The sequence below is a fragment of the Mastigoproctus giganteus genome, chromosome 6 (genome assembly GCF_048544385.1).
Source record: "Mastigoproctus giganteus isolate SK-2022 chromosome 6, ASM4854438v1, whole genome shotgun sequence".
NCBI lineage: Eukaryota > Metazoa > Arthropoda > Arachnida > Uropygi > Thelyphonidae > Mastigoproctus > Mastigoproctus giganteus.
In genome coordinates, this window is record NC_143580.1 from 76,319,949 (window position 1) to 76,345,978 (window position 26,030).

The 26,030-nt window shown below is 36.6% G+C and overlaps 1 protein-coding gene across 1 annotated transcript in view; it reads right to left on the reverse strand.

The window, feature by feature from the left end:
* The window catches only part of LOC150084418 (NPC intracellular cholesterol transporter 1-like), a 594,638-nt gene that overhangs the window by 50,320 nt on the left and 518,288 nt on the right, over nucleotides 1-26,030 (reverse strand). The window contains exons 27-28 of the mRNA XM_090376055.1: nucleotides 15,195-15,339; nucleotides 7,401-7,632 (exon numbers count right to left, since the gene is read on the reverse strand). Of these exons, the coding sequence (XP_090232181.1) occupies nucleotides 7,401-7,632; nucleotides 15,195-15,339 (377 nt within the window). The remainder of the gene's footprint in view (nucleotides 1-7,400; nucleotides 7,633-15,194; nucleotides 15,340-26,030) is intronic.

Sequence of the window (26,030 nt, forward strand, 5' to 3'; positions counted from 1 at the left end):
GATGGGATTCTTCCTCTAGCTCAGAAAAATCACCTGAGAGGGCATAAATTCAAATTGAGGAAAGACAGATGTAGGATAGACATGAGGAAATTTGCCTTTAGCCAGCAGGTGGTTGGTTGGTGGAACAGACTTCCATCCCTTGTGGTGGAGGTTGATAGCCTAAATAAGTTTAAGGCTCAGCTGGACAGGTATTTGGAACGAACAGAGGGGTGAAGTGGAAGTGGGTTTTTTTTTTTTTTTGGCTGATGCTGCATAAGCTTGCTTTCTTGCATCAAATGCCTTTGCTAATGCTAATGCTAATGATGACACTACACAATTTTTTATTATTTCACTTCTAGTGTAAAACAATGAATTCTTTGCAATTATATTTGATAAAATAAATGAAACTTCATTCACTTTACCTTACTACTATTAGCTTGACCTAAATTTAAAATATTGTTATGTCTTTCAAGTTTGGTTTTTTCTTATTGAAGAAAATATCAAGCTTTTCTAGTATCACTAAATTTGGGAAAAACTTAAATGAAAATTCCTATGGCATGTTTGGTAAAGTCTTTCACAATTCGACTTCTGATAGCCAGCCAAACACACCTGACATAATAAGCAAATTAGACCAGTTCCACTACTATTATCTATTACCAAATAATCATATTCCCAAGAGGACTGAAATGTTCATTCCTCATCATGTTCATTTCGGTTTCAAAAACTTATCCATTTTGAAAGGGTGCACAGTAACTTTACTTAAATCTGTTAAAAGAAAATACATTTAAGCATTTGCACACAAAATCAAAAGTTTCTTACTGTAACACTTTCATCACCTTTAAAGTCAGCACTATACATATATGATGCCTATTGCAGCAGCGCAACTGAGCGAAACCTGTTCTAACCTGTTAAAACCAGAAACTGAATCGCATGAGGCCGTATCCTTGATCTGTAGCAACAATGATTGTACTCTCAACAAAGTATTTTGTAAAAAATTTTCTTATTAAATAAATGCCAAATTAACAATAATTAATAAGAAAAAATTTTAAGAATACCATCAAAGTGTCAAACTTTGACCATTTTTGAGATTAAAACATCGCAAAATATATAATTTTCCTCCAATCACTAACAAAAAAAAAGGATTTTCTAGCAAAGATGGGGATGAATTTTTGTAGAATATCGCAGAAAGTTGAGAAATAGAAAGCATCTTTTTTAAATACAAAGATTGTAAGTTTTTATTGTCAGTTTAAGTTAAATATAAATTTTTAACTTAAACAAAGGTGCTCACGAGCACCCAGTTTAGGATTGGTCGTGGACAAAATTTATTTTTTAAAGTGCACAACAGTGCTCGTGAGCACCAGGTTAAGAACCTCTGATCTACTCTGTCTTTGCCACTTCCATCCATCCATATCTAACAACTTGGCTCCCAGTGAAAGGATTTTTGTAAAATTTTATATTTGGCTCTATTCGAAAGATCTGTTGAGCCACCCAAAATTTCATTAAAATTGGGCATTTATTATTTCATTTTTTACATATATGCTATCCACATACTGTATATTATTTTTTTATTGTGTGCTGATTAAAGGAATAAATGGAAAATATGGAAGATGTGCAGAAAATAAATGTTCTTAGTTTAAGTAGTGAATATATGAAATTCATTGCCTTTTGAAGAGCTTGTTTATTTTATTGTCAGTTTACTAAATACATAATTCACAAATTATTACTGTTTGCTTATTATGTATGCATAATAGAAGAAACGTGAAAATGTGTTATCTTTCAATTATTAAATTCCAGGAGAAAACAGTAACAGTGCAAGGAAGCAAGCTTATACGGCATCAGAAAAAAAAAAAAAAAACTACCCACTTCATCTGTTCATTCCCTTAATTCTCCTTTAAATTTTTTCAAACTATCCACTTCCACAACACTAGATGGTATATTTTTTCAACATCTATTCTGCAGCCATACTTTTTCAATTTAAGTTTGTGTATTGCCTGAGAAGGAGTATGAATAACATAACCATTAAGTTTACTCAATACATTTAAAGCCTAGTGCAAGTGCCTAGAAACATCGATTTGACCTAGTTTCAAAGTGCTGCAATTTGCAAAACCAAAGACTTTTATGGTAATAGTATCCCTTTGTGTTCTTGACTAATCTGGTTGCTCATGTCTGTGCCTGTTACAAGATATATATACAGCCTTCTTAAAATGAGGTTTACAGGCTGGAATGCAGTACTCAAGATCTTATATACAGTTGTCTTACAGCACCAGGGGTTTCCCCCCCCCCATCTCTGCTGGCAAAATTCCTATAATTCAGTGATAACTGACAAAACCACATGAGCTGTTCTAGCACCCATCTGCACTGCTCAAGGAACTTCATGTCTGACTGCACAGTTACACTCACTCTCTCTCTCTCTCTCTCTCTCTCTCTCTCTCTTTTGGTTCTCCATTTCCTTGAGTGCGATATCATATAGTTGTTTGTTATTCTAGGATTGCTGCTTCCCATATGCAGTATTTTGCATTTGTCAATGTTAAATTTCAATTACTATTTCTCAGCCCATCTTGCCTAATTTTTCTAGTTTTTTTTTTTTTTTTTTTTTTTTTGCAGTAGCATACCATGAGTACTGCCATTAACCACCCTGCTCACTTCTGTATCACCTACAAACTTAGACATCATTAAGCTGGATATGACTTACCAATATCATTAATAACTATTGAAAATAACAATGGGCCCAGTATTGAACCATGAGGAACTTCACTAATAATATTAGTCCATTAAGAGCAGCACCCATTTATTATCAACTTGTCTCTTGCTATTCAACCACCACTTTATCCATAATAGTAACTTATCGCTAATGCTGCACTGCTTCAATTTGTACACCACTCTTATTTCAGTTGGGTTATGCACAGTCCAAAAATCTCTATATGCAATATAATTGACAGCCAATTGTGGTTGCTTCACTCTGGATGACTTAAAACTACCTTTTATAGACTGTAAATCATGGACACATAATACACTATGGAGAAACAGATTTCTAAGCAACTGGTTGATTGTTATTTATTCCAACATATCAGAGAAAGTGTAAGGGGGCTTTCTCTAATATCCTCATCTTGGTTCTCAACAAGGACCCAAACTGCATCCAAAATTTGAAAGCGATAAAGAAAAACCTTACTCCATTATGGAATGGAATAAGGTTTTTCTTTATCGCTATAAATCGGTGAGATAACTGTAAGTTGGTGGTAGTTAATTATGGGAAGTATTCAAAGGATTTATAAGTCTACCGACTTTTTAATTTCCAAAAGCTGGAAATCAGGCAGGTTTTAGAAAAACATAGGAGTGGTTTCCAAAAAAACAGGAGATTTTTTGGACAGAGCAGAAAGTTTTTTAAAGTTCACATTGCATTAAAAATTAAATTTTGCTGGAAAAATACAGTCATAGAATTGTTTTCCAGTGTAGCAGGATTTTAAAATTAGCCTACCTAATGCTTTCTGTTCGTATATTCTATGAAATATCAATTGATTTTGATTGCTTCAAGAAAGGTACTGTTGCAGACTTGTCCTCTTCAGAAATTAGCATTAGCATTAGTTGAGGCATATGATGCAAGAAAGCAAGCTTATACAGCATCAGCCAAAAAAAAAAAAAAAAAAAAAACCTTCCCATTTCACCCATCCAGTCACTCCCAATGTTTGTCTAGTTAAGCCTTAAATTTATTTAAGCTATCAACTTCCACAACAACAGATGGAAGTCTGTTCCAGCAATCAACTACCTGCTGGCTAAAGGTAAACTTCCGCACATCTATTCTACAACTGTCTTTCCTCAGTTTGAATCTATGCCCCCTCAGGTTCTTAATCTGAGCAAGCGGAAGTATCCCATCAGCATTGAGCCTGCTCAAACCATTCAAAGCCTTATACACCTTGATCAGATCACCTCACAGGTGCCTAGTCTCCAGATGCTGCAACTTGCAGAACTTTAGCCTTTCTTCGTAAGTGCACCCCTTTGTTCCTTTCACCAATCTTGTTGCCCTTCTCTGTACTTGCTCTATCAACTCTACATCCTTCCTAAAATGAGGCCTCCAGATCTGTATACAGTACTCAAGGTGTGGCCTGACAACACCTTGAGTACTGTATTTTAATGACACAAAAGTAGCGCATCATCTGTAGTAGTGGAAATGAACATCTGAATGATGTCCATTTCCACTACTACTAGATTTCCAAATCCTATATAATTTTTTCTGACAGAATCCCATTTAGCAGTTGATTCAACCACTGCTAAATGTTGAGACAAAGTTTTGTTAATAACAATAGCTCTGCTTTCTAGACTTGGCTGTCAGGAGTATTTATTATTATTAGCATTAGCCATATGGTGCAAGGAAGCCTGAGGCTTATGCTGCACCAGCCAAAAAAAAAAATTTCTGAATTACCCTGAGAGAGAGAGAGAGAGAGAGAGAGAGAAGTAGAAGGAAATCACCGAGAAAGAGAAGAGTGATGATATCCAGCTCAGGACCCCGGGTGTGCCAAGCCCATACTCACCAGATGTGAGCTCCTGGGGCAAAGCTTCACCAGAAAGAGGACATCTGAACTCAGTTTTTGTTTTTTTTAACACCTGGCTGAATATTCTCTCACACTCAGCATTACTATGAGGGATTGTTAAAATGCCAAACATGACTTGGGATATTATGTTGTATTTTAGGCTTCCTTACACACTTTTCAGTTCCCCAAACAAGGATCACTATATATTATTTCTTTCTTCCTTCATATTAGTATCTGGTAGGTTCTCACCCTGAAACTTACAGAAATGATGCTGTAAAAATGTATTGCTTCATCTATTTCTTTATATTAATGACACAAAAGTAGTGCATCATCTGTAGTAGTGGAAATGGACATCTCAATGATGTTCATTTCTACTTCTACTAGATTTCCAAATAATATATAATTTTTTCTGACAGAATTCTGTTTAGCAGTTGATTCAACCACTGCTCATCTCAGTTATCTGAATTATTCGCTGTATGATTCCTTTCACTTCAAAAGTGGTACTTGTGTATATTTCTGTTCTGATATTCCCTGTCAGAGACTTAGTAATTTGGAATCTTTTTTGATCTTTTCTGGCTTAAAATCCCTCTACCATATTTTGTCAAGTTCATCTGCTGCCTCTATAATTCTCCCAACTCCACTAATCACTTTGAACTCTTTGACTTCCTCTCTTTGAAACTTGACTTTCTCCAGTCCAACTTTGCTAATGGTGAGGGAATTATCCTTGGTAATTTTAATGTTCACAACTCCAGCTGGCTTCCATTTTCTAGTCACACGGACCCAGTTGGTCGAGATGCAAGGGGTTTGCAATTACTAATGACCTCGCACAGACTGTTCATTTACCTGCCAGAATACCAGACAATCCTAACCACACAGCCAACATGTTTGATCTTTGTCTCACAAACAACCCTTTTAAGTACACGATCAAGGTGAGTGGTCCTCTAGGCACCTCAGATCACAACTTGGTGATGGTCTCTTCTCTCATGGCCATTCTCAACTCTGCTGTTTGGCATTATAAGAATTTCCAGATTCATTTTCTGCTTACACCAAAGCTCGCAACAATTGTAAAGCAGTTATTAATGAGCCCAAACTAGATATGAAACAGGAAAAAGTAGAAAACTTGCTTCTTGTTCAAATTGTAGTCGAGTATTCTGAACATTTTCCGAATGCTATTGGCTGCAACTTTTGTCCATCTCTGGGAAAACCAGTTGGCTCTATTGCCCGTCAAATTACTGGCAGTAAGGCCTATTCGAGATAAGAGGGTAGCCATTGAGGCTCCCTCCAGTAAGGTTTGTTTGTTAGTTATTTGTTTTTTAGGAGCATTAGCAACTAAGGCCATATTGCTCCGGGGATATGCGGCAGTCATTCTCTGACCTTTCCGCATCCTCCGTATTTGGTGGGTACGGGCTCGAACCCTGCCCCGGTCTAATCAAGAAGCGTGTGCTATGCACTGCTGCTCCTGCCCACCTGGCTACGGAGGCGCCTCTCCAGTAAGGACATACTGAAGATATCAGAGAATGTCCAGGACCCGCAGTCAGGATTGGAGGTGGGGAGGATTCTCCGTCAACATCCAAAATTGGTGGTGTTCAACACAGATTCTAAAGTCTCAAGGGATCACTTCAAGGAGGAACTTTGGCAATGGAACTTCACAGATAATGGATCTTCTAAGAACAAAGTTCTTTCAGAAGGAATATTGTGACTAGACATAAGGCTACAGGTTCTTCTGGTTACAATTTTGTTTTAGAAGTCTCTGGAGCTGTGAGGAGAATCCTCTTAGCTCGAGCATGTGCATATATAGATTTTGGTTGCACCGAGTGCGTGACCTGTTGGCACCGGCTGAGTGTTATTGATGTATGGCTTTTAGGCACATTGCTAGATATTGTACTGCAGTCACTGTGCTTGTCGGGGACACAAGTACAAAAACTGTATGAAAAGAGCAGATGCACCAAAGTGCATAAACTGCTGGAGAAGGAAGTCTCCTTCCACACACTCGGCGGTGGATAAGATCTGCCCTGATCACTGTAGGGTAGTAGATATCTTTTGGCGAAGGACTGACTATGGTGATTAGGGAGTCGCTGGGTTCTGCAAGTGATTTAAGTAATAAGAATGATCAGATTATGGTGTCCTTGTCCGGCGATGGCCGTGGAGGTTGTCAGCATAAAGGTTGAGTCAGTGCTGGTGGGTTGAGGCTTGTGTCCATACCGATGATGTTAAAAAATAGTTGTGATAAAACCACATAGTGGAAGTTACTTTAAGAAAGTAAATATAAAAGTCACATATGTTAATTATTATTTTACTGACAAGCTGTCAGATGTTTTGCTGGATTGGGCGACTTACCTCCTCATGGTGCGGGGACGGCTCCCCCACCCCTGCCACGAGGCTAAAGGTTGTTTCAACTTTCAAGTTATTTGTCAAAGTAGACAGATTGTTGTGAAAATTGACCATCTAAATGTTAAGAAATAAACAGAAGTATCAATGGCATATTGACGTAAGTCTGGGTAAACCACCTCCAACAACTCACAACAAGAAACGACTCTAGTTTTTGTGGTGCCTGAGGCAAAACCTTGTCACAGTGCACAATTCATATCGAATCTTAACACACAAATATATGCAGTAGCACATCTAGCAGCACCTGTGGTAAGTGCCTCACTTGTGCATCCCTAGCACTGGGCCCGCTCACAATAGTGTTCTATGACAATTGGTTGTTTAAAAATTGATAAAACTACTTATTGGTATTATGATTTAATCTCTCTAAAAGAATAATCAAAGAAAACTAGTTGCTAACAAACTGCTAACAAAAATATATTAAGAAAAATTATTTTATTATTTTTTTAATTATTTGTCCATTAACTTTTATGTGTGTGACACAAAGTTATTTTAAAAAAATAAACTTACCACAACTATATTTACAAGAGAAACAGCATTTAATGAAATGCTCCACCAGTACATCAAGCCCATGAGATTGGAAATTATCATTGTTATAGTTAAAACAATAATCACTGCAGAATGGAAGTCCAGACCAAAAAACACAAAATTTACTGCAAAAATTGCTGCTATGGAATATCCCAGACTTTTCAACGTGTCTGACCAAGTTGTGAGGTATTGTTCATAGAACACATGAGGAAGGCTGAAAATAAATATTTAGAATTAAATAATATATATAAGAATTTATTTATTATTAAATCAGAGTTCAAACTACAGAATTGTAGATCTCAAGAACTCTGGAATGACTGACCAATTCAAGATGCATTGTTTTATTCTAAATTTCAACTTTCACAAAATGTTAAAAATAGACTTGTTTGCAAAAGTAAATAAATTACACTTTTTAAAAATTCATCACCATCAGTATTTCAATAAAATTTTGTATAAACAATATAATATGAATAACTCATAAAACCCACTGAAAACACAAATGAATGCACATGTTATAAAAGAATAATCAACCCATTTAAAATCATAAAATTTTCATACTATGAATGAAGATTAATGGGGAAGTACCAAAAATATTATTTGGTAGACCAGTAGGCAAGAAATCCCATTCGTTTTTGAGGGAAGATTTTAGATCATGTAGGGTGGCAACTTGTAATTTGCCTACCCAGAGCATCTCAAGGCTTATTTTATAGGATTCAGATCAAACTGTATCCTGGAAAGACTTCATAAAAGGCTCTAAAATTTCAAGGCCTTGCAAATTGCTGTTGTTGTTATTTGGTTTTTAGGAGCATTAGCAACGAAAGCCATATTGCTCTGGGAATATGCGGTGGTCATTCCCTGACCTTTCCGCATCCTCCGTATTTGGTGGTGATGGGCTCGAACCCCGGTCTAATCAAGAAGCGTGTGCTACGCACTGCTGCTCCTTCCCACCTGGCTATGGAGGCGCCTCTGCAAATTGCAAGAGCATTTCAAAGAATAGGTCCCTGAATCAGTGGATCTATTCTATGATCATCTGAGTAATGCCTGTTAGAAAATTAATTGTGACTAATTTTCTCCCAGGGTTTGGGAGAACTGACACTTACAATAAAATACAGGAACTCCCCGACTTACATAATACTTGACTTAAGCAAATTCGACTTTATGTAAGTTTTTGCCAGCTGGTGAAAACTGAAAAAAAAAAAAAAAATGGAAAAGTATTTTGCATCTGTAGGGATAAATGGAAATATCGTGAAAATATTGTAATGTAAACCCAATAACACTTTTTTTTCTTCTTTTTTTTTTTTTTATAATTCGTTCCAAGTGTTTGGAAGTGAAAATTTTGCTATATAACAGCTATTTATCTCTCTAAAAGGTTATTTTTATAATGGAAATTGCACTACACTTTCATCATTATCATATGTTCTGTTATAAGAATCAATTTTGAATGCCTTTCTGATATTTTTCTAAAGCACGTTTCTGGAGGTCATGACCATAAAACAATAAAAACAATTTGCACTTTCCGGTTTATTGGGCTTTTCTGTTAGCGCAATCTATTATAAATGGATAGTAAACTTGTTCGTATTACATTTGCAATAATACCGATAACTGCAATTGTGTAGGTTTTTATGTTATTATGGTGAAATGTGCTCCCCTTCACTGAAATCTTCAATCATATAAAAAACATATTTTCAGAAACTTCTCTTCATTCCTATTTATGTATTACAATGATGAAAGGAAAGCGACCAACGGAAAGTGCAAGTGGTGGCAGTGCTAAGAAACGAAACAAAATTGATTTAGAAATGAAGATGAAAATGATTAAGAAGTATGAAGCAGGACAAAGTTTGTTATCTAATGCATGGAATTAGGTCTCGCTGCTTCAAGAGTGAATACTATTTTAAGGGCTATTAATAATATGGATGGAAAATCAGATTCAAAAGCAAGTGTCCCTGAGTCCAATGGCCATTCAAGAAAAAGCAAGAAGTATTTATGAAGATATTAAGGATAAATACGGCGAACCCCAAGCCAAGTTCGTGGCATGCAACAGGTGGTTTAATAGGTTCAGGCATGGTGCTGGTTTCCAAAACATTAAAGTATGTGGTGAAGTTGCCAGTGCCAATTCTGTGGCTGCAGAGAAATTTTGTGATGTGTTGGAAAAAATTATTGATGAAGGTGGCTATTCAACTCAGCAAATTTTTAACGTTGACGAGACCGCTCTGTATTGGAAAAAAAAAATGCCGGATCGAACATACACTGCCAAAGAGGAAAAGACAATGCCAGATTTCAAGGCTTCAAAGGACAGGGCCACACTTTTTCTTGGGGCTAATGAAGCAGGAGATTACAGAAGTAAGTAAGTGTGATTGTATGAAATTAAGTAGCGAGGCGGCAAGTTCAGATGGTGAGGCAGCTTCAGCATTTCCTGCAGAGCAGGATAATTGTGGATAATGTTGACGAGACCAGGCTTTATTAGAAGAAATTGCCATCACAAACCTTCATTGCTCATGAAGAGGAGTTTGCACCAGGTTTCAAGGCTGAAAGACAGGCTAATGTTTCTGCTGGGAGCAAATGTCTCTGGCACTTTAAAACTAAAACCAATGTTGGTATACCGTTCACACACACCACATGCTCTCAAGGACCTAAACACAACCACGTTGCCAGTCTACTGGAAATGGAACAGGCGGGCTTGAGTGATACAAGAAATCTTCATGGATTGGTACCCAAACTATATTTGTCCTACTGTGCTGCATTTTTGTCAAGAGAATGAGTTACCAGCTAAGGCTCTTCTCTTGGATAATGCCCCTGGCCATCTTGCAAACCTTGCTAAAGTCAGAACATCTCTGGATGTCAATGTGGTTTACATGCCACCAAACACCACTTCAGTTTTACAACCAATTGACCAGGGGGTAACAGCAACCTTTAAAGCCTATTACCTCTGCCAAACCTTCATGGAAATGGTGAGAGTTTTGGACAGGTCAGATAAAACTATCAAGGATTATTGGCACTCATTTGATATTTTGAAGGGCATTAATAACATCAACACATCTCAGGAGGAAGTGTCAGTGAACTACTGTTTGAATAGAGTGTAGCACAAACTTCTCCCAGAATTTTTGCATGACCTCACAGGATTAGAGTCAGTGGAGAACATTGTTGAAGATGTTAGCAGGCTGGTGCAAGAGGCAGGATTGGAGGTTACAGTTGAAGATCTAACAGAACTGTTAGATAGCCAGGGACAGTAGTATTCTAATGAAAACTTGGAAGAATTGACTAAAGAACTAAGCCAACAGAAGGATGAGGAGAAAGAAAAAGATGAAGAGCCTCATCTAAAATCTACGAATAGAAGCGATCTACAGCACATCCTTTCAGCCATGGAGACCCTCACTGATGAGCTCTGTGAGACTGACCATGACTGGAAGTGAAGTGAAAAAGTGAAAAGGAGTGTAATTGTATCCATTGGTCCTTATTTTGAGATTCTCAAAGAAAGAAAGAAAGAGGAAATCTCGACAGTTAACACTGCATGCTTTCTTCATAAAAAGGGAAGGTCCTCAAACAGGTACTTCATCAGAGAGAGTAAATTCTCTGCATTAAGCCACTGTCAAAAAGATCAATGTGAAGGCCTTACAGTGGTGCTTACAAAAACTTTCGGTGTGGGCTTCAAACATATCAAAGTAAATGTACAAAATGTATTTATTTTTATTTAATTAAATTTAGTTTGGTTATTTTATACTGTACTATATTTAATTGATTTTATATTCCTAAAAATGCTATTTTTACATTCATTTCAGAGCTTTAATTATATTACTTATGTAATTTTTGAGAGGGGAATGGAATGTAACTCATTGACTTATTTTATATAATTTGGTTCATTTTAAATGTATGTTGATTTTTTTTTTGCGACAGTTCCTTCAGGAACTACGTCATAAACAGAGGGTTACCTGTACATTGGAAGTTAATTTTTAGGAGGTACGCTAGTCTATACCTCTTTCCCTATAATTTGATTTATGTTCTCTTGTTCTAGTATTAGTACAGTCAAAGCTCTTTACAATGCTGTTTTTAACATCCCGACACATTATAACAACCATGTGGTAGGTCCCAGCCGATTACCAATAATGCTATTTTACATTTATTACAATAACAGCCTTGAAAAATGAACAGATTCTCCATAATATCCCAAAAATTGCTGCAATATTCACATATCCAAATGAAAGAATGCTAATTTATTGAAGCTAAAGACAAGTTTGCAGACTGACCATGAGAAATCACTCGCTGGTGAAATGAACTTCACTTCTTCATTTAGTATGTATTGAGTGTATGTTTATCACTGTGCCCCCCCCCACGAAGCAGATAACTTCACCAATCTCACACTAAATTAATATTTTACAAGCTGTAGATAATTGCATGCAATTAAGACTGACATCCTTAATGATTTCAATCATTAACAATGGTGAACATTCTGAAAGGTCAAAAGCTTGGAGAAATCTTCTGCATTGGGTTTGAAAGGGGAAGTATCCAGATCTTGGAATGTTCCCGTAGACAGAAATCTTTTAAAAACCAAAGCTAAATCATTTACACATCAGATGAATATTGAAGATGTCATCTGATGGATGGTTCCAGAAATTAAAGACTCGTCACTGTCTCTCTTTCAAAAAATGTGCAGTGAAAGTGCAGCCATTGACAGTTAAGCTGCAAAGGAATGGAAGGAGAATAATTTAAAAAATTGTTTTGTTGACATATGACCAGAATGACATCTTTAATTCCAATGAAATTGCATGTTTTATTAGCAAAAAATGTAGTGGGATGGGGGAAAAAAAGCAAAACAATGGATTAGACACCACAAGACTTTTGTGGATTTATTGGATGAGTGTTTTCTACAGCAACATATTTGAGAGGCATCCAGAGGGAGTAATACTTTATTTCTGATTATCAGCAGTGATTATTCATGCATTAAGAATTTGCAGATAAAGGAACCACTGGGAGACAGTGATCAACAATGTGCTGATGTGGGAATTACTTAAAGATGTAACTACCATCAAGGCTAAAGGGAAGGGCTTTTGCTTTCGTAAACATGACTACAGGGTTCTCAGACAGTTTTTAAATTCTGTACAGTGGGATCAACTGATGATGTTACCAACAGTGAATTTTAAATGGGAAGCAGTCAAAGAATTAACATTGACAAGACTCCATGAGCTACTCTTGCAGACTGCCTGCACTGCTTAGAAAACTTCATATCTGCCTGTACAATTACCCCCAGGTCCTTTTCATTCTCTACCACTGTCAGTGTAGTACCACACAGTTGATACGTTATTCTGGGGTTACTGCTTCCCATATGCAGTACTTTACATTTGTCATTATTAAACTTCAGTTGCCACCTCTCAGCCCATCTGCTCAATTTTTCTAGATCCTCTCGCAGCAGCGTACTGTCATTAACAACCCTGCTGACCTTCGCATCATCTGCAAATATTAAAATTTAAAACTTACAGTAGAGTTAAATTCAACTCTTAGAATTGTATTAACTTTTACATTATATGCATTCTCCATTTCACTTTGATATTGATGCCTTGGTGTAGGAAATATTTATTCTGCCCTTGGTATCAATAAACCATTTAATTTTGAAAAATATACACGGATTAGTGCTTTACTGCTTTTCCTTTAAATTCTCAATCCAACATTATGTATTCCACACAAAAGATAAAAGTTTTCCGAAATAAAAACTTTTAATTCCATACCATTCAACCTTGCCATTAAATGATGCATTTGACATCAGTTTGCCAATACATTTTTTTTGTTTTATTTATGGTGATTCCAAACATGAATACTATTAGAACCTATACATTATTCTACTACTGCATCCAGGTTGAAGGTAGCAAAGACAGAAGATAGTCCAATTGAATGTCCAGTGCCTGTTGGAACTGGACTTGAATTTCTGTAGATCAAAATTTTCAGGAAATACATGTAAAGGAAGAAAAGTTAGTTCTGTGAATCTGGAGTTCAAAAGTGAATAGATATAGACTGGTTGAGAAACATGGGAAGAAAGATATGGAATTATAATTATAATTCAGAAGGATAATCTCCATGGAAACATCTATAGTAAAGGCATGCAGCAAAAACTGATCATCTGTAGTTCATGTTTTCATTCATTGTCAAAATGATTAATTATAAACCATTCCTCTGACTTGGTTGTCATGCCAGAGTATAAGCAGAATTTTTTCTTATTATGGAAAAAAGGAGGGAGAAATAGGTAACTATGAAGTTTGCTTTCTAAGAAAAAGAAGAAACAATGATGTGATTAACAGGTTCACAAACTAGAAAACTGAAAAACCAAATGTTAATCAATAAAAGGCAAGTTAAATGATTATTCCCCAAAACAAGATTCTACTGACAAACCAAAGACAAAATTGCTATTTGTCCTGTAGTGCTGATTTCTGACTTATAAATGTATTGAAAATTTTCATTCTAAACTATTTTTTCTTTAAAATATGTTGACAGGATTTCAAATTTGATCCAATGAAAATGTGGTTTTAAAACGATATTTTGAATTTTGATATACAGCCTATTCAGTTTCAATTTCTATGCTTGCTTATGTTTTCAAGTATTGAATATTAACATTGTTGCTTTAGACATCAGTTTACTTAAGAAAAGTGAAAAACTATGTTGATAACAATATTACATATATTGTACTCCCACAGATAGGGTATAATAAGGTTTTTTATTCGTTCATTGCAGATCCTGTTGTGAATTAATGTTAAACATAGGGGTGCCAGGAGCATTATCAGAAAGTAAGTTTCGCAGGAAAAATTAATCCGACAAAAAAACCCAGTAGTTATAACCAAAAAATAAATAAATAAATAACTGTTTTCAAAGAATTTAACAAAACGTGGTCGTGAATTATATGATCAGTAACTGATCATTTCTACACTAGGTCATCACTTTTTATTTTATGGAATTGAATCAATTAGGAAATTCTCAGGGATTCTCGCTGACTTGGCAACAAGTCATGGCAACACTTGATGTTCTCTTCATTTAACAGGTATTCAATGAATCCTTCTGTCAAAGTGCTGTGCTACATGAAAGGGATAATGGTTTCATTATCAGAAATATAGAAACAAGATCTCTGACAACTTAAAACTGTATATAGCTGTCCACTCCCATATCAGTCAAACTTCACCAACCAAACCAATGCCATTTCTGTACAAGGGAAGGATTGTGGATTCTACAGAGGACTTATTGAGAATCCATGTTACAAGTGGACTTGTCCTTGAAGAGAACTTAGCTCTACTCTTCACTGATTCAGCCAGAGTGTTTTTGAGCACAGTCTCTGTGATTCAGTGCAGTCAAGGAAATGCAAACCATTGGTTAGCAGGCATAAAGACATTGTATATGGCCTGAGTTTATATATCTTTTCCCCTTGATCACAGTAAACTTAAATTGCACTTGTTTAGCATTCAGCCATAATAGTTATCTTTTTATTCAAACTGATGGCAGAAAGCTTTGACTTAGTCTTCTTCATACTATTCTGATCTCTAATCACAATACCAAACACTACACCCTGCTATGTTTGACTGGCCTGCAATCTATCATATGATTATTCATGCATTCGGTTTGAGTTAATCACAAGGAACCATCATTCAATAATAAAGTTAATTACTTACCATTTCCCAGTTGATTCAGAAGAATGAATCAATATTACCTTATCTTCCAAGTGTTTGAGAGTGATATTATTGTAGTAATAACAGTCTAAAACTGCCTTAATTGATGTTTATAATATTGCCATTCCAAATTGCTCACCTGTAAGGAAACACTCTGACTTCTGAAGAAGAATTGGCATTTATTGCTTCAGTAAGCCACTCAGCTACGATTCGAGACCACCTTAAAGCTTCATAGAAATCTTGTGATGTCTTCAGGGTTGTATGATAAGTCATGATATTTGTTGCTAGAGTACAGAGGAAATACTTTATTTAACCACTGCAACACATTTCATTACAAAGAAAGCAGTCAATCAATAGCATAAACTGCCATAATACATAAAATTCTCTTCTCCACTGATGTAATTATCCTAAAGTTAGAATACAAGTCAGAATGAAATTAAAATAAAAAAAATAAAATAAATCCATTTTAGAGTAACGTGCACATCTTTCCTTGGTTCATTACAATTAAAAAAATTTATGATGAGAAAGCATGAATTTAAGAAAAATAACAAAACCCATAAGTGTAATGACACTTTTAGAACTATGCACGACATCATCAGTTGGACTAAGAAAAATAGAATTATATAAGGAGGCTTTGTCACATTAATAAGTGCTAAGTATTTACACTGCCCTACCCTTCATATCAGGACACCCCTCCATTGACAGCTGGTCAAGTCCTACCCAAGGATATTTACAGTTGGTGGACACAACTATAAATATGCTCATAGGCCTTCAAGGAGGCAGTAGTATGACTGTGAATGCAATATGCTGCAATTGATGGAGTTAACAGACTTCCAGCACCGAATGATTATAGGGTGTCACATAATAAGTAATCGGTGTGTAGGTGACAGTTAAACAGATTCCTAGGTCAGCAATTGGAATTACAATTGTTGATCTGCAAATGGAATAGGACTGGTGCTGAAACCATCATGAAACAACCAAGGAAACCTCTGAAGCTGAGAGAGAATGACAGAATTTCAAAGAATCATCAGCTTGGAATGCAGGCTGATATTGTCACAGCTACACTGGTCCTCAGTGAGACAATTGAAACACATGTCAGTACCAGTACAGTGCACATAACAATGCATGATATAGGTTAACATGGTCATTCAGCCATCCATAAGCCACTAATAACCTAACTAATGCCAGACACCATCTAGCTTGGTGTAAGGCCTGCCATTCTTGGACTGTAGACCAGTGGAACCAAGGTTTGATGGGGAGATGTAGCTGCAAGGTGACAGGCAGAGAAGATAGTTAGGAGAGAAATTGTGAGTGTTGCCTCTGGGTCATTAATGAGTAGTGCAAGTTTAAAAGGAGTGTAGTAACTCAGAAGGATTGGGACTCCTCCATGGGTAAGTTCATCTCCAATTCCTTCCAGATAACTGTACAATTATGCAGGGAAGGATTCCTTATTTGCCATTAAAAATGTCTCCTGCAAGCTGCAAAAACAGGTTGGTTTGTGCTTACACAGGATGGTTATGATGTGTTCAATATTTGACAAAATCCATAGCAATCTGAATAAGAATCTGAATGTGGCCATTATAAGAGAAACGTACCAACTGTATGGTACTACACTCAGGGAGATGGAAAATGAAAAAGATCTGGGGGGTAATTGTGCAGTCAGATATGAAGTTCTCTGAGCAGTGCAGACGGGCAGCCAGAGCAAGTCACGGAGTTTTGTCAATGATATATAGGAATTTTGTTAGCAGAGACAAGGAGGTGATTATCCCTTGTATAAGGCAATTGTCAGGCCCCACCTTGAGTACTGCATACAGGTCTGGAAGCCTCATTTTGGGAAGTATGTTGAGTTGCTAGAACGAGTACAGAGAAGGGCGACAAGATTGGTGAGAGGAACAAACGGTTTGCTCTTAGCAGGAGAGACTTAAGTTCTACAAGTTGCAGCATCTGGAGACTAGGCATCTGTAAGGTGATCTGATCACGGTGAAGGACTTGAATGGTTTGAGCAGGCTCAATGCTGATGGGATACTTCCGCTTGCTCAGATTAAGAACCTGAGGGGGCATAGATTCAAACTGAGGAAAGACAGTTGTAGAATAGATGTGCAGAAGTTTGCCTTTAGCCAGAAGGTAGTTGATTGCTGGAACAGACTTCCATCTGTTGTTGTTGTGGAAGTTGATAGCTTAAATAAATTTAAGGCTGAACTAGATAAACATTTGGAGCGACCAGATGGGTGAGATGGGAAGATTTTTTGGTTGATGCTGTATAAGCTTGCTTTCTTGCATCATATGCAAGAAAGCATATGATGCAAGGTCCAAAGACAAGTAACATAAGCCAAGATACCACCCATGAAATGAGACTAACTGAATCCATAATTAACTTGTCAAGAGATGAGGTAAGTGCAATGGGACTATAATTAAAATGGAAGGATTTGTCACCCTTTTAGGAATTGGCTAGATATGAGCAAATTTTCATGAAAACATAAAAAACACAAGCAGATTAAGAGAGTGTAAAAATGGCTACAGAAAACGGAAGTTACCTCTTGAGCACAGGGTTTAAGAACATTGAAGAAATTCCATTAATACTGTTTTGGATTCTCTAATGCCTTCTGCTGAAAGACCAAGTGAGACATTGAATGGATTGTGAAATATGGTAAGAGGAGATTTATCAAGTCATTGATACAAGAGTTAGAAGAAATATAAGCTGCTAATAAGTTGGTTTTATCCTTAGATGAGAAACCAATAAAACCATCAGGAAGGGCAGTTGTGGACAATAGCTATGGCCAGAAATCAGAAAAATTTCTACCATGTGCACACAAAACAAATTTCCTAATCTCAGCCTTTTTAAAATCAAGTTTAGGTTTATTAGTAATTTACTTACAACTGTTTCAGCTTTAGGCAGAAAATGATGTTGGATACAAGCCAATTGTGATATGCTATGTACTTATGTTGAATTGCCTTAGCACATTAATTGAAAAAAAAAACAAGCTTCAGCTAAAGGGCAGAATAAAGGATTTCATCCACACAAGAATAATCTCACTGACACAATCAAAGTAAATAATAAGATCAGAAGATTTAAAATAATAGTCCGACCAAGAAAAATAAACAAATCACATGGATCATCTCATTTTGGACTCTTGTAATGCCAAATAACACATGGCTGAGAATACTATGGAGAAATAGAAAGAAAGACTCCATTGGAGAAGAGGCCCACAAAATTGTTCTGAGGTACCCTAGAAGACAAATTTACATAGTGGAAAAAGATCAAAGTATTTGGTGTGTGGTTGGGATTATCTGATGTACAAGTAAATGAACAAGGAAATGTAAGGTCATTAGTAAAAGCATCTCTACTAGTTGAGTTTGTAAAAGTAGAAAACCAAAGTCAGCTGGAGTTGTGAATATTGAAATCACCAAGGGAAATTACACCGATGAGCCAAAACATTATGACCACTACCTAATATGATGTTGGTCCTCCATGTGCAGCCAATACAGCTCATACCCAGCAAGGCATGGATGCTACAAGATTTCTAAATGTGTCTTGTGATATCTGGCACCAACACATAACCAGCAGATCCTTTAAATCCTGTAAGGTACATGGTTGAGACACCACAGATCGGAGTTGCTGTTCCAACACAAACCACAGATGCTCGATGGTATTGATGTCTGGGGAATTTGGAGGCCAGGGCAATACCTGGAAGTCTTCCTCATGTTCAGCGAACCAGTCTCGAACAATCCAGGTGGTGTGGCATAGTGCATTATCTTGCTGAAAGCCGGCACCGCCAGAGGGGGAAAACCATTGCCATGAAAGGGTGTACCTGGTCAGCAATGATGTTTAGGTAGGTGGTAGATGTCAAGTGCCCAGCACGTGGATGCTTGGACTCAGGGTATCTCAGCAGAATATCACCCAAAGCATGACACCGCCACCACCGGCTTGTTTTCATCCCACAGTGCATCCAGGTGCCATCACTTCCCCAGTAAACGATGCACACATACCCGGCCGTCCACATGGTGCAACAGGAAATGTGATTCATTGGACTAGATGACCTTCTTCCAATCACTCAAGGTCCAGTTTGAATGCTCGCGTATTCATTGTAGGCGCTGTTGCCGGTGAACCGTGGTTGGCATGGGCACTCAGAGCGGCCTGCAGCTACGCAGCCCCATTTTCAGCAGGGTTCAATGTACTGTGTGATATGACACATTACTCCCATCACCAGCATTCCAATTACTGGCTAGTTGCACCACAGTCGTCCTTCTGTTGCCACGTACCATCCGGTAGAGCCTTTGCTCACCTCGAGCATCGATGAGCCGTGGTTGTCCAACACCTCGCCAGCGGTTCATGGGTTTTCACTCCTTTTACCTCTTTTGGTAGGTACTAACCATGGCTGACCATGAGCATCCCATCAGCCGTGCTGTTTCGGATATGCTCTGACCCAGTCGTCTGGCCATTACAATTTGGCCTTTGTCAAACTTGCTTAAGTTTGCTGCCTTTCCCATCTGAAGAACAAGAGTAACACTGATTAACGGAGCTCAGTATCAGTTGTTTTTTATACCATGTCCCAACCCGCACACGTGTTGTAATTCACCTGCAGTTGCTTCGATTTACATAAAAACTCTCTGGTCATGTTTTGGCTCATCGGTGTATATCACTGTTAGGAAAGTTTCAGATTGGAGAAAGCTGAGTTTCAAAGAAATCAAAATGTATTTGATAGAATGAAATCAAGCCAGAGTAGATTCCAGATCAAGAAGTCTCTACAAGAATATCAGAGTGGACATATGCACAATTACTACCTTCAAAGTTGAAGGAGTCGTAGCCTGAAAAATGAAGACAAATGAGATGAGTAGTGGTTGAAGCAACCATTAACTGTGATTCTGTCAGAAGTTTATGCTGGTAGACTATACACAGAAATGGATGTCATTGAAATTGGAAATGAGATCATCTATATTTGTGAAATGAATTATTTAGTTTTTATCATTTGTCTGAATGTTCATATTTTTAATCCAGAAAATGGAGGGGAAACATTTTTTAACTACGCTATTCAAATCATTTACATTATATAGCCTCTGTGGTAAATCTCAAAATATAGCAGAATGTCTTTTTGGTGATACTATTTGCTTAAAAGTAGTGCATTAAAAAAAAAAAAATACCATTTATACCCCAGTATAACTACACAAGTCATTGAATTTTTTTTTTTTTTTATTAAAACCCAAGCACAAGAGGTATTAAAACCTATAGTACTTACTATGTATGGGCTGGAGGTTGAAAAGATGAAAGAAGATATTAGACTTGAACATCTGTAGATTCTAATTTTCAGGATATACATATACAGGAAGGTTGTTCCAGAAAACGGAAGTTGAATTAATAAATGAGGAAGAAGAAAAGTTGGCCCTGTAAATTTGAAGTTGGACAGTAAAAGGATGTTGACTGGTTGTGGCACATGTTCGAACTGTTTTGACAGAGAGAAAGGCAATTATAGACACCAATTCATAAGAACAGTGCCCGTGGAAGTATCTATAGAAAAGGCATGCAGCAGAAATAGAAAGTCTATGAGACCGAGAGTGGAGAAACTCTGTTAGAGATGAGTCGTTAATTAACCTAACTATCCTCTTTTGAATGGAATCTAGAGTCCTGAGAGAAGTTTTTAGGTCACCGCCCCAAGATGTGGCAACAGTGTTCCATAGTAAGGTGGATTTGCGATTTGTACAGAAGGAACAACTGTTGGGAAGAAAAGTATCACCAAGAGCAAAAGAGAAAACAGTTTTTTAGAGGCAGAGGAAGCAATATTTGTAATGTGCTTATGCCAAGACAGATTAGAAGTCAAGGTAATCCCCAATAGAGATATATGATCTTGCCTAGAAATCAGAGTGTCATGAAAAAATGTCATGATAAGCATAGGATTAGAAGTATACTTTCTGCAAGATACAATACAGGACTGAGTTTTAGAAGGATTGAAATCAACTAAGTTATCTTTTTCCACAGTGAAGAATTACCTGGAGATCAGCATTTAAAGAATTGGTAGTGAATATTTGAGAAGTTGAAGCTGTTTGAGCAGGGCAAGGTTTCTCAAACTGGAAGGTGGAATGCTTTAATCAGCAGCAAAACTATGGATAACATTTCTAATCAATGGAAGAAAGTCACTGGAAGAAGGTGGTCTGGTCAATGGAAGAACAAGTGTTTATCATATGACTGCAACAATACAAATATTTGTCAACAAATTTTTTTTTTGTCTCGCATTTTCATTACATTCCACTGTTAGGGGCACCCTAACTTCAGCTATGAGATCGGTACTTCAATCGATGCTGTTTTCCAGAGACATTTAGATATGTTGCAATCACAAGTATACATATCTTACTTTAGTTATTATAAATCCATTGTATCTTGTCTTCCAGAAATTATGAAAATTTGTGAATGATCAATAAAATTTTTACAATAAAAAAGCTCTTTTATTTTGTAATCAATATATACAAATCAAAATACCTAAAAGAAATGTGAAGGATGTTTCACATAAACCATCTACCACACATGCAACTTTTTTTTTTTTTCATCTTTTTTTTTTTTTTAACTAGGGAAGTATAATGGATAAATTTTTTGTGATAAAATTTTTACATTGTGAATAAAAAATAACATGAAATATTCCATATCAAAAATAACAAAAACTATCACAAAACATTCCACAATATAAAAACAAATATATAAAAAACCAACTATTCTGGAAAAGGTAGACAAAAATCACAGATTATATGAAAAAAATTATTACACAAATATTCAAGAAAAATTTATTCTAAAAATTGCCATATACAATTTACTTCTTTATTAATATTTGTTGTCAATCTTCGCTTTGCTCAATAGCTGAGCAGTGATTACAGAGGAATGATTTGACTTAACAATCCAGATCAAATTGAAGCAATGGTTTGCCATTTAGATGTATGGTCATCAATATTTGCAGAGTGTTTAATTTTCAACATTATTCATTCATTCACACAATATTATTTATTAGGCTAAAAGCTGGCTCGGCTTCAGCACTATTAATTGCAATGGTTTTAATTGTTTCTGGCTTTCTTAATTGAAAAGGGAATTTCACTCGATTTTAAAGATAAACTGTCTTGGACAAAATCTCTAAAATCATTAATTTTTATTTCATATTTTATCAGAAAACTTAAATTTCTTATTTGGTTTTCACCGTCTTGCCACTGAGACAAAAGTTCTTTCATATTCCACGATTCCGGGTAGCATATGTTTAAAATTTCTTTCAATTCTTCATCGTCAATGGTATCATTATTTTCTTTGTTTAATTTAAAATCGCTCTGTTGGATTAATAACTTATCCTTTAAGGATAAAACAATACATTTAATAACTTGTCACAAGGTAATTTTTTAAATGTGTTCTTACTTTCGATTTTGATTCCTCCAAATTCTTTCCACTTCAACATGCTCTCAATTTTAGCTTCATAATTTCCTTCAGAAATTTTCAAATTAGCAATAGCAATTATAGTTCAAATAATTTATCTGCTTTTACTATAGTGATTCTGTAAAGCTTCTGAAAGGTAAGAAAGCTCCTGCAGGATGTTGATCATTAGTGCTAAATGGTTAAGAAATTCCAGATTTAAAAGTTGATTTAATAATCCTGAATATTTAACTTCTGATTCAAAATGTTTGCACAAAGTGGAATAATTCCTCCAGCCCACAACTGCCATCTGCAAGCTACAGGCTGCCCAATCTTTATAGTTTCCACATCAAGTTTTTTAGCAATAATCCTTAAACCACGCTGGTTTTTTGGAGATTTTTTTTTTTTTTTTTTAATTATTGCCTGTATGCCATTATATTTTGGAACATTTTCTTCACAATAAAAGCCTCGACCCGTTTCCAAATCTGCCAACATTTCATCTTCGGAAAGTTAACATCGTAGTTGCCTATCTCCCCCCTCCCAATGTTGCTACTGTCATTAGTTCTTTGAATACTGTGCAAATATAATTAACCAACTTAGAAGTTGGCTAATTATATTTAATGTGCAAAATTCCTTTATTTTGCACATAAAATATAGGAATCACTCAAATATTCAGCTATTGCAAACCATGTAAACATAGACAGGAGAAATTTACTGAAACACACAGATCACTCACTTCTCTGAAAAACATATAACTTCTTGTTGGAGTAAAGGGGAACCACAACACAGGTTGACCAGAGGCTATTATCCATGTCGGAAATCTACTTAATCCTCTGACTGGATATGGAAAGCATATTGATTAGCGCGACTTCTCGGTATGTGACTGCATAGGTTTTACGGACACCGCTAACATTGTGGAACGGCATTCCCTTTCACCCTTAATTCTCATTTCTAATTACCTAAAGGCCAGAAGTGAGAACAATGCATACAAAGTTGTCTGTCAGAATCTGTTCGTTATATGGAAATTTTCTTCGTTCAACGAAAACTATTTTAAATGTAATTACCAAGGGGAATTAAAAAAAATTTGCTATAAAGAAGTTGGTTAAACAGAGGTCTGACTGTAATTAAATCAAAAATGAAACAATTTTAAAATACATAACTGATCGATTCCACCATTAAAATGCTGGGGATGGGGGCCCTGCTCACCCTACTGTAGTTTCGGCTCTGGATACTCAATAATTGCATTCAGAATTTCATTTGCAAAATAAATGATCGTCTCAACAATGGGCTTGCAAATTTTCAAAAAAAAAAAAAAAAAAAAAAAAAAAAACAATGGGCTCTCATGAGCCCACTACAGCTCACCACTGGGTATACCCAATTACAAAAAACAGTTGGGAACCATAAGATGGAAGCTCACTTAGAAAACCTTTATGCCAAACAGGATCGAAAGGCTTTGAGATGTTGAGAGCAACTGGTTGAGTTTCTCCGAACTTTTCCATTGAATTAGTCCATAAATGGGTAACATAAGCCAGAATATCACCAGTGGATCGACACAGATGGAATCCATACTGGGAATTGTTGATCAGATGGAAGCTTTATAGATAGTTTAAGAGTAGGCAGTTAATTGATTACTCCATTACTTTAGAAAGAAAAGAAGTAATTGCAATGGGACGATAACTGGATGGGAGGGATTTGTCATCCTTTTTAGGAAGGAAAAATATCTTTGGAATAAGAAAGTGAAAAAGTGGCAACAAAGAAGAGGAGTAAGTTTAGGAGCACAAGTTTTGAGAACAAGTGGAGAAATACCATCAGGACCTGGAGCTTTCTTAGCATCAAGATTTGTCAAATTCCTTCTGATATCTTTTTGATGGAAGACCACAGGAAGCATTGAATTGAGTGTACAGGAAATGGTGGGAGGTGGTTTAAGAAGATCATTAAACCATGAGTTGGAAGAAAAATAGGATGCTAGCAGGTCCAGCTTTATCTTTGGCTGAAGTGGCAATAGAACCATCTGGCTTTGGCTGAAGTGGCAATAGAACCATCTGGCTTTGGCAGAAGTGGGAACAGAGATAGGAAAAAGTTGCAGTCAAGTTTTGGCAAGAGATGTGAATGCTCGGCTACAAAGTGAACAAGAAGCAAGTTTTCCATTCTTAGCCTGTTTTAAATCTAGTTTGGACTGATTGATAACTGCTTTACAATTGTTGCGTGCTTTGGTGTAGGCAGAAAATGAAATGCAAAATTTGGAAACAAGCCAATTATGATGTACAACATTCTTCTCTTGAAAAGTCTTTACCATTAGCAGAGGTATATGATGTAAGAAAGCAAGCTAATACAGCATCAAATACAAAAGAAAAAAACACCTTCCCATTTCACCCTTCTATTTACTCCAAAAGTTTATCCAGTTCTTCCTTGAATATATATTTAAGCCTTCAACATCCATGACAGATGGAATTTTCTTCCATCTGTCATGGATGTTTGATTCCGTCTTCCTCAATTTGACTTTATTCCCCCTTAGGTTTGCAATCTGAGCAAGTGGAAGAATTCCATCAGCACTGAGCCTGCTGAAGCCATTCAAGGCCTTGTTCCCATCAATCAGACAACTTCGCAGATGCCTAATTTCCAGGTCCTGCAATTTGCGGGACTTAAGCCTTTCTTGGTAAGAGCATCCCTTTGCTCCCCTCACCAGTCTTGTTGCCTTTCTCTGTACTCGTTCTAGCAACTCTACATCCTTCCTAAAATGAAGCCTTCAGACCTGTACACAGTACTCATGATGTGGCCTGACCATTGCCTTATACAAGAGGATAATCACCTCCTTATTCCTGATAGCATAATTTCTGTATATCATTGACAAGACCCCATTACCTGCTCTGGCAGCCTGTTTGCACTGCTCAGAAAACTTCATATCTGACTGCACAATTACCCCCAGATCTTTTTCATTCTCCGCTACTCTGAGTGTAGTACCGCACAGTTACTGCTATTCATATGCAGTACTTTTCATTCATCAATGTTAAACTTCAGTTGCCAGTTCTCAGCACATCTCCCCAACTTTTCTAGATCCTGTTGCAGTAGCATACTGTCATTATCAACCCTGCCAACCGTTGTATCATCTGCAAACTTCAACATTAAGCCCGATATACCTTCATCATTATCACTGATAAATATACAAAAGAACAATGAGCCCAGCACTGAATCGTGCAGGCAGGGGCATTCCTAGGGTATATGCCACCAGGGTGCCAATTGAAATTTGGCTCCTCCCTTTGAAATTTTCTTCATATGTTTATTCAAGTTTCAGGTTTTTTAGGCGCCCCTTGAATGTTGTTGCTTGGGTGCAGTGCAACCCTTACACCCTGGGGAAGGCCCGCCCCGTCCCTATCTGTGTGACTCTGCTAATAACATTACTCCACGAAGTGTAGTGTCCATTGATTACCACTGTCTTCTCCCACTCAATTATCCTTTTATCCATTGTAGCAACTTGCCCTTAATGCCATTTTGCTCTTATTTGTGCAGTAATCTTCCATATGCAACAGTATCAAAAGCCTTCCTGAAATCCAAGTATATGATATCAAAATTATTTGTTTCCTTTGTGACCTACACCATCAT